We start from the raw sequence: 10,000 nt of genomic DNA on the forward strand, positions 1-10,000 counted from the left end.
AGATGCTGCAGAAGTTGAAGGTAACACAGAGCAAGAATGAGTCCTTGACTAAGGAAGTGCATAAGCTTAAGGCCAAGGCAGGAGGCTTTTCAGACCTTGACCAGGCCCTGGAGGAAGAGTGGAAAGCACAGGTCTCAAGGGCAGAGTCAGAGAGGGATGAAATCAAACAAAAGTTAGATGAGGTCGAGAAGGAAAAGGACAACCTTACAACACAGGTGGATGTCCTCACCGCGGCCCAGGAACAATATCTGGACCTCAAGGAAGAGCAAGACACAACAATAAAGCTCCTGAAGGCAAGGAATCGAGAGCTTGAAGGTCAGGTCCAGGCCCTTGAGTGGAAGATCTCCGAGCTGGAAGAAATGATTGAGCAGACTCCTGGAACACAGCAGGAGCCAGCTTCTACCACGGCAGAAAGCCACACTGTAAGATCTGCAAGCCCGGGATCTCCTAAAGAACTAGAAGAGTTAAGAGTACAAATCACAACGCAGCAAGAGGAGCTCAACATCCTGAAACCAGAGAACGTGAGGTTGCAGGCAGCCGTGAATGAACTTGAGGAGAAGGTGGACAACCTGAGTGCAGATAATGAAAACTTCCAGTCTATCATTGAGGGACTGAAGGATACCAAGTCAAAGGCAGAAGGCGAGGTCAATAAGTACAAAGAGTCCTTCATCGAGCTCCATGACCAGCACGAAGCCACCAAGAAGGAGAAGGACCAGAGCAATGCACAGCTGAAGGAGCTCCAGTACACCCACGATACACTGAAGTCCGCCTACAACTCCATGTTTGCCGAGTACAATGAGTTGCGGGATGTTTGTGACAGCCACAAGAGCGACGTAGGCATCCTGAAGGGTGAGAGGGATCGCCTGGCCGAGGAGGTGGACAGCCTGAAGAAGCAGTTGCAAGCGCTGCAGGAAGAAGAGGAGGAGGAGATCATACGTGCCTTACAAGATGAGTGCTTCAGCCTTAGGGAGATGAATAACCTGCAGCATGAGGAAGTAAGGATGTTTGTTAAGAATGGACATTTGAGGATTGCTTTTGAAGGATAGGATTTTTTCTTTTCTATTCTTTCTTTCGTTTTCTTTTTTCTTTTTTCTTTTTGTGCTATTTCACAAGCTGTATTACATGACATTTTCATATTTATCTTTACTCCTGACACTTAATGAATGGACTAAGCAGTAGCATTGAAATCATTACCTTGTATACCTGTAGTTATTCTTACATATCAACATGGAAATTCCCTTTGTATAATATCTCCCCTCCCACCTCTAGAACACAGCCCTGGAAGTGAAAGCAGAGGAGGCGCGGGAGAAGGCCAAGCGCTTTGAGAATGCCATGGAGCAGAACATGGAGATGCAAAACCTCTTGCGAGATGAGCTCATGAAGAAATCAGAGGAGATCAGTTACCTGAAGACAACTCTAGATGCCGAGGACCGCAAGATGGCCTACATGAAGGCAGAGATGTCGGCCATCAAGACCAAGATGATGCAGCAGGACCAGGCTGAGCGCAGCAGCACTCAGGTCTCTGAGGAGCTTGAGGCTAAGGTGCAGCAGCTGCAAGAACAGAACCAGCAGCTCAAGTCCCAGGTGGGTGCCATTTGGTTCACCACTTGGTTCCTATTTCTGTGAAACTAATGTTTTTCTTTTTCTCATTTCTCTCTTTCTTACCTTCTTATTTTTCCCCCTGATTTATAATCAAAGAGTAAGGTTCTTTTTCATTAATTCTGTGTCATTTTTTTATTGATTCATTCTGTTCTGTTTCTTGGTTTTGTTTGTACATATAGGCTTTTATAGACTGTCTTTACATGTCTGTGATACTGGATCCTTTCTCTCCAAGGTGGAGGCAGCTGAGACATCCCTAGCCAAGCTTGCAGGGAAGACGAAGGGAGAGGACGAAGAGGATGTGTTCACTCCTCCATCCTCATCCAATGCCGAATTGGAGGCAGCATTGGCCTCGCTTCACCTGCGTGACCTCAGGTGCCAGCAGCTGTCCTTAGAAATCACAAAGGTATACAAAAGGATAATGTGTTATTCCTGTTATTGGGGTTGTTATCATTGTATTTTGGTTTAGGTTTTTTGGCAATTTGTTAACTTTATTTGAGTTTTGTGATTATTCATAGATTTCTTAAAATGAACAAAGTTAGGCACAGAGATGTGATTTTGATGTTAGATATATTACTATATAATGATTCGCATCACTATAAAACATGCTTATAACCTTTTGTTTCTCTTTTTCTCTTTCTCTTTCTTGTTGCCGTTCTTTTGATATGTTATCTGAATCTCTTTCTCTCTCCAACTCTCTCTCCAACTCTCTCTCTCCTCCGTCCATCTCCTAGCTATTGGAAGAGAGAGATGCTCTGCAGCTGAAGCTGAGTGCATCACTGAGACAGACGCAGGAACTCCGACGAGAGCTAAGCCTGAGCCACCAACTGCCAGCACCTGTCTCGGCCGAGCCTTCCTTGGACGAGAAGTAAGTGCTCTTTTTATAGTGTCATTTCTATAGTGTCAAAAGGGAGGTATTATTGTTTTTTTCCTTTTCTGTATTGTTTACCAAAGAATGGAATGGGAGCAGGAGATAGGTGCTAATCTCAAGAGTGTTAGCTTTTAGTTCATGTTGAATGTATTACTTTTATTTAGTGCAGACATTTCAGGTGAAGTAAATTTTAAGATGTACAAGTAAATATTACAATTTTTTTTTTCTTAAAGTCAATCATATCTTTATGCACAGTATTATACAGTCATGTAGTATTATTATTATTATCAGTTTCTTTCTTCAGTAAACCTATCTTTAACCCACTCACGACGGGGGCATTCCAGCCTTGCATGTCACAATGCCGGGGCTTTCGAACGCTTAGGCCAAAATCAATTAAATGGCTGGCACCATATTGTGCCACCCGGCCACTGGGCTTTTGAATGACCGGTACAGTAGTGTACCACCCGTCCAGAGAGGGTTAAGCAAAGCATCATGCCTCAGCCCTCCGCCTTCCCTCCTCTCTTCTCTTCTTCTCTCCTTTTCTTCTCTCCTTTCCGAAAAGCCAATAAGGAATCTACATACACACTCACTCACTGACCCACTCCCCCCTCTTCCAGGCTGGCTGAGCTTAGGGAGCTGAACGACTCACTAGAACAGAAGGCACTCAAGGCACTCCAAGGCGCGGCATCTCCAGTGGCCTCGGGCATCGGCAGGAGGACAACCCTGGGTAGTTTCCCCCCTTCGCAACCTACCTTCGCCCCCCACACAGCCCCCCCTACCCCTACTGCCACCCGACATGCTGATTATACTCTCAGTAAGGACAGGATTATTGTTATTTTCATTTACATTCTCATTACTAGTGTCATTATCATCATTGTCATATCATTGTATTGTTATTATTATTATTGTTATTTTTATTATGACAATAATTATGTTTTTTTTATCATCGTCATTATCAATATTTTCAATGTCATTGTTTGTATTGTTGTTATTAGTAGTATTACAATTAGTAGAGCTATTATTGTTATTAATGTAGAGATAATCAAACATCCTTACTGGGAACTTCCAGAATATATGATTTGCATGGAGTGGTACCCATTTGTTTGTTATGATTGTCCTTTGCAGTTTAAATCAGTGCAAAGTATGATTATAGTGACTTTTTTATTTATCTTGTATTTTATCTCATCTTCTGTCATGGCTTTGTTTCTTCTATGCTAATGATTGCATTTTTGGTCCATGGAATTGGTGTAGGAGCTTACCAGATGGCAATTATGCAATTGATTTTAAACGGATGCAGCTTTGGTGAATTGGTATTCACTCTGGCTTAGTCTAACTGAACCTGGTTTAGTTTTCCTTTCTTTAGCTTTAAAAATGATCAGACTAGACTGTAGACTAGTTTAACCTAACATAGTCCACATGGTTGAATAAACAAACAGGTTACATGAGCAGCCGCTAGAACTTTTAGTTATTTCTTAATGAATAACCTTTGCTTGAGCCTAGTCTAACAGAATCTAGAATACAGTAATGGGAAACTAAGAGAATGCATTACAGTATTACAGTATCATTTATAAGGAATGCTTTCTTCCATATTATAGTATGAGATAATGATAACTGGCCTTCAATAATACGATTCAGCAAATCATTATAAAAGTAAGATATAGACAACATATAATTTTGATATGGAGATAACATGATGAAATTATTAAAAAAAATACTTATATATATATATATATATATATATATATATATATATATATGATAAATTAATGGTTGAAATAACAAAATCAAAACCAAGATGATAGTGTGCAATATCCACAACTCCATGGACCTTATCAACAGTGTGTTTTGTGAATATGCATTTGCATGTGTTAGAGCTGTTCCCAAGGTTGCATTATTATTATAGAATAGAGGAGTTTTCGTAGATGTAATAATGCAATCTTTATGCTTGGTTACTTTTTACTGGATGAAAGCTAGAAAGATTTAGTATGAATTAGTCACTTGTGTGTGATTGTGTAAATAGATATTTAGAGTTCCTTGTGTGTATAAATTGATTGATAGAAATAGATATATTTACATGTTTATATAAATTACATTGATTTATGAATAATGAGGAATGTTTGCTTGCATCTATGATTGATTGATAGTAAATGTAGATGCACACATTTACACACTTTGATTGATAGACAGGTATTGATATATCTGCATATCAGAATTGATTGACAAATAGATACTGTTGTCCATTTTAGTTTGCTTATGCTCAGGATAGCTTCTTTGCTTGAATTTCAAAAATATATAGTGATGATTTATTTATTCACAAGCACACACTGTATATTTGTCACCATTAGCCTCACACTTTTGAGCTTTGAAGGAGGTCAAGGAACACACATGTGCATTTTGTATACTCTGAATACTTGTTGACGCTTTCATTATATTCGTTATAGATGTTCGCCATTCTTCTACAGCTCGAGAGACACAGGGAACTTCATCCACCCTAATGGACTGGATATTAGGGAAAAGGTGAGTCCCTTTGTTTGTTGTTTGTTAATGTTTTTGTGTAATTGTTTGTTTTTTATTTGTTTCCATAACCCATTCACCCTGGGCGATTCCAGCTTTGTATGGTCGTAATGCTGGGGTTTTTGAACGCATAAGCCTAACGCCTCGAGATTCTCGGGCGCGCAAGTCGCGAGCCTGGTCTGCCCGCTCGCTCACCCAGAGCGCCAGCCTTGCCCAGATATCTCATCACAGGCATCTGACGCAAAAACCACAAAACGTGTCAGCACGTTATCCGGCATGAATGGGTTAAGAATAAGCCATTCATGCCGGGGCTTATATTCGTGTAATGCCGCTCCCACCAGCTAGAGAACAAGTGACTAAGTGACTAAGCGCGAGACCCAAGCTTTAACAGGATGATAATAGGAGGATTTTGTATTTGTTTACGTTATATACACAAGTGAATAAAAAATGTGTCTATGCAAATATACATATTTAAATACTTAAAGATGTAAAATGAATGATTTGAGGGAGATATCATTATGTGATAGGACATCATCCAGCGTGATTGAAAAACTCACAAGACTTGATATCACACAACCCTGCATGAATGGGTTAAGGAGGGGTGGTGAAGAAATGGTGAATGGAAGTTAACTGGTTTAACTTATTTGCCATTCTACGAAATGCACGTACATTTCATTGATATGTTCATTTTCAGACGGTACCATATGTAAACATCTTTGCTAGCAGCATTTAAAAATTCAGAAAATGAACTTTAACCCATTGCGGACGGTGTGCCTAACGGCCTAACTGGTTGTCAGGACGGGCGGTTTACAACACTAGCGGCACCGGCTAAAATTAGAAGGACGGGTAAAGAGTTTTCTCTGCCAACTGGGTAATGCAGATTAGCCCAAACAATATTTTTCTATAAATCAATCATAAAATGTGGATTTAGGCTGACTTTGGAACCCTGTAGCTCTGGAGGTAGCACCATTACAGCCATAATACTTCATGACTGTGTGCGCACTTCAACTATGATCAGATCCTAATATCGCATCATTTCTGCATTGACTCCCATCTTTTAGGCCTAATCAGTGCTGACATGTATGTCATTACACCCGTACACAATGGGTCAATAAATTTATCTGAAATTGGAAAGTTGAGGTTCTCTTCTCTATAAGCTGAGCTTCATCCTCTGCATCAAAAGTCATAATAAATCTTTTGGCAAGCATTTTGTACAAATGTCACCTGATATCAGAGGTTTCACCAACTATCCACCATCTTCTTTGTTGTTGATCTCATTTCAGTTCAGATTTATGAGCAAGAGAGACATTTATAACAGTATAGTCAAGACTAGGAGCCTGTCTGTAGACATGCAGATTCAAATTACTAGGATTTTAAACTCTGTCTCATATTCTTTGTTTAGGGAGGTCTAAAAAATCTTCCTAATTATTTCCCTTTGTTTCTTTTGTCAGGCTATCATGACTCAGCTACCACTGTATAGGTGCTCGCCCCCCCGCATTTTTAATGAGTGATATTCTGTCATAGAGTAACTGTGTGCATTTTGAAACTGAGGGAGACTTCAGTTTCCTTCAATAGTCAGTCAGCAATAGGGTATGAATGGTTGGTTCCAGTCAGTTTAGGTACCCATAATTCAACCTTCAAGAGTTCTCACTCATGCACAGTGTCATTGGGAACATGATATTGTGGAGAGGTCTTGGGATGACTTGCTTTACATTTTATTTGTCATTTATTTATGCTTTTACCATAGAAGAAAGATGTGTTTGGTTATATCAGTATTTACTTTTTTCTTTGCTGTTACTGAAAGTGAATGTATGTTTATTTACATTGAGGTTATATGCAAAATTGTGGACTTCTTCACAAATGTATTTTTGCCATTTGATTTTTATTAGTATTGCAGTTTTATCATAGCACAAAAGAACTAATTGTATGTCTTTGCACATCTATACTTGTATAATGATCTTCCAAGAAAAACACCTTTTTGTATTCTTGTTATTTGTAGGTACTTATAGATAAAAAGTGAGGTTATTTAGAAAATAATAGATTCATATATATATATATATATATATATATATATATATATATATATATATATGTATATATATGTATACTTATCACTCTTTCCCATATTTTTATTTGCCTTCCATTTTTATATTCTATTACTTTTTTCAGTGCATTACAGAAAGTTAATCTGTTTTCCCCCTTTCTTCCCCCTAGCACACCAAGAGTATTACACGTGTGATAAGGGACGCAATGGCATCATCATCTTTGGACGTTATCATGTGAGTTTGGAGTCACCACCCTCCTCCTTTCTCATCTTTCTTGCCCCACTCCCCTCCTTCCTTCCCACTCTTCTTCCTCTCTGCCTGTTTTAAACTCTATGTATGAGACTACTTCAAAACTTGTTCTGAATTAACAGTTGAGAAATATGAGAAGTGTCTGAGCTACAAACAAAAATCTAATTTCCAGAAATACTAATCATGAAATATTTTCCGAACTACTGAAGCTTATTGAATTCCCAATTGAGTATCTTTTCTTTTCCTGTTTCTTTAACAGGATCATCTGTAGGCACAAATTCTTCCATTTTGAATGGGGGCGCTTGCACGTGTGAGGAGAAGGCGGACGCACGTGCATTGGTCGTCAGCTCCCAACAAATATCGTCAGTCTCATTCGACTGATGTTTGGAAAGTTTTTTATTCTTCTTTTCTTTTCTTTTTTTTTTTTCTTTCTTTTTTTTCTTTTTTTTTCTTTCCCAAAAGTGCTATGTGATGACCCTTCAATCATTCCCCTGCTGCCAAGTTATGATAAATCCTGGAATTTTTTTCTTCTTATAATGGATTTTCATTTGGCCTTTTACACTTTCTTTCTTTCTCTCTCTTCTTCTTTCTTTCTCTTTCTCTTTCATTTTCTCTTTCTCTACCTTATAACCTCATTTCCTTCCTGTCTCTCTGTCACTTTTCTTTTCTTATTTCATTTCTAGTTTTATACAATATTTATTGTAGTGCTGTTGAACTTTTGAGGTCATTACATTTTACATAATCTATGTATTGTTCTGTTATTTTTGATGTTTCTCTTTATAAAAACTTTGAATAAATTTATATCCTTTGAATATGACCAGTTAAAATCAATTATAACAAAACCAATATTTAACAAAAGCACACAAAGATAAGATACAAGCCACATAGACTATTATATCCAACTTCTGAGGTGCTTAAGGCCTTGTTAGTACAGAATAAACCAGTGTGCAAATATTCATTTTTGTTTAAGTTTTATTTTAATTTTTATTCATTTTTATTTTTTCTATTTTTTCTATCATCCATGATTTATATATGAATAATAGTTTTTTGAAAAGGGATGCAGAGATAATTCATGAACTTACAGAAAAGGTAAATCTCCAGATTAATGCCCTGAATATGCAGTATATTGACATTGTCATCAAAATTGAGCATCTATTTACCAAGACTGCAACAAAATTTATTTTATCTGCAATAACAGTGTGTTCAGAATTTGTATTTTTTTATTTTTTCTCTCCCTCCCACCAATGTATTCCATCCTATTTAAAGAATCCACATAAAACACTTAAATCAACAAGTAGAATAACAGAAAATAAACAATGAACCTAAAAACAATAAACACTCCAATGTTAAGAGTCAGGTTTAGGGTCAGCTTCTCATAATTTCCATCCACTTTTTAATTATTACTATTAATTTTTTTTTTACGGTGTATGTATTTCCTTAGGTCACGGTGTGTAAGTGTTCCACAGAAATGTTAAGTAATTGTTTAAACAATTGTAGTATCTCATTTTCTTTATCTTTACAGTTGATTATTTCTCTATCTTCCTCCCCCTCTTTCACACTCTTTTTCTCAAAAGGCTTCGACATTTTCTCTGGTTTTTTTTCTCTCTTCTTTTTCCCTTTTCTTTATTCATTTATACAAAAACGGTATATGACACTGTCCTGTTGTTAGATGCTTAAGCTTGACCTGCATTTAGACCTGCATTAGAGTTAAGAACATTTTGAACACTTACATCCCAGCAGAGGTTTACGAGTGTGATATCGGAAATCTGTTAAACAGGTTGACAGGACGAGAGTGAATGCCCAGAGTGCCCAGTTGAGGGACGTGCTTGTTTATATTGAATAGTGTACAGTATGTGGAAAACAAGATATTTGTATTGTGAGATATTTAATAAATACAAGATTATATATTTGAAGAAAACATTTAGCTCTTTTTGGGCTTTGATGTTATTTATAATCCTTGTCTATTTTTTTTCCCCCTCCAAACCCCACAGTTTCTTTGTTTTGATCTCGTATTTTTGTTTCCCTGTCTTCTATTTATCCTTCAATGGATTATTGTTATCATTGTTACTAATTGGGAGATGTTAATAAATTTTTGGAGACTTTATAAAGGGAACTTTTGAAAACATGAAAATATAGCCAGTATTGTAAGGTTACTAATACAAATGTGAAGGGATTAGAGAAGGAAGAAATAATCCAGGGAAAAAGGAAAGATATTATGTTGGAGAAGAGTTTCTAAATAACATTTTCTGTAGACCCCGAGCACCATATTGGACTAGTGATTGTTGATAAAATTACTAAGAATGCCAGAATTTATTAAAATCAGGAAGACTTAGAGCAGAGGAAGAAAATAGTATTCCTTATAAATGAAAAAAGACAGAAGGAAAAATAGTTTTGGTGAAAAAAAATATATAAGGATGTGTACGCATTTAGAAGTTCACAAAATCAAACTAGTAGCTAATTTAAAGGTGTACTCAAACACACCATAATTATGAACAACTAATTTCAATTGGAGGAATATCATATGAATGCAGGATAGATAAATTTACCAATTTTAGAAAAAGAAAGTAGAATGAAATCCAAAACTAAAAAGGGGGGTGGGGAGTCTAAAAGAAATAATAGTTTATTATATAAAATTGCTAGGAATAACATCCAAATAAGTTTATTTCTTTCCAATTTAGTGATCATATTTATGCCAGATGATATATATAGTAAGAACAAATTT

The 10,000-nt window shown here is 37.0% G+C and overlaps 2 protein-coding genes across 14 annotated transcripts in view; one reads left to right on the forward strand and one right to left on the reverse strand.

Moving 5' to 3' along the window:
• LOC122244718 (uncharacterized) overlaps window positions 1–9,196 on the forward strand; it is a 26,571-nt gene extending 17,375 nt beyond the window's left edge. The window contains exons 5-12 of one of the 4 annotated variants that reach the window (XM_086534580.1): window positions 1–995; window positions 1,270–1,584; window positions 1,835–2,005; window positions 2,334–2,467; window positions 3,088–3,284; window positions 4,912–4,987; window positions 7,199–7,263; window positions 7,538–9,196. The exon at window positions 1–995 is cut by the window's left edge and continues 1,165 nt beyond it. In XM_086534580.1, the coding sequence (XP_086390706.1) occupies window positions 1–995; window positions 1,270–1,584; window positions 1,835–2,005; window positions 2,334–2,467; window positions 3,088–3,284; window positions 4,912–4,987; window positions 7,199–7,223 (1,913 nt within the window). In that variant the 3' untranslated portion in view covers window positions 7,224–7,263; window positions 7,538–9,196. The remainder of the gene's footprint in view (window positions 996–1,269; window positions 1,585–1,834; window positions 2,006–2,333; window positions 2,468–3,087; window positions 3,285–4,911; window positions 4,988–7,198; window positions 7,264–7,537) is intronic. The other 3 variants (XM_086534581.1, XM_086534582.1, XM_086534583.1) reach the window with 3 other exon arrangements.
• The window catches only part of Dgkepsilon (diacylglycerol kinase epsilon), a 25,444-nt gene continuing 23,780 nt past the window's right edge, over window positions 8,337–10,000 (reverse strand). For all 10 annotated transcript variants that reach the window (XM_086534596.1, XM_086534589.1, XM_086534585.1 and 7 more), the window contains one exon: window positions 8,337–10,000. This exon is cut by the window's right edge and continues 721 nt beyond it. The gene's annotated coding sequence lies outside the window, so the exon portion shown is untranslated.

Source organism: Penaeus japonicus, unplaced genomic scaffold (assembly GCF_977035675.1).
Source record: "Penaeus japonicus unplaced genomic scaffold, GWHDUDI00000001_assembly GWHDUDI00000041, whole genome shotgun sequence".
NCBI classification, from domain to species: Eukaryota; Metazoa; Arthropoda; class Malacostraca; order Decapoda; family Penaeidae; genus Penaeus; species Penaeus japonicus.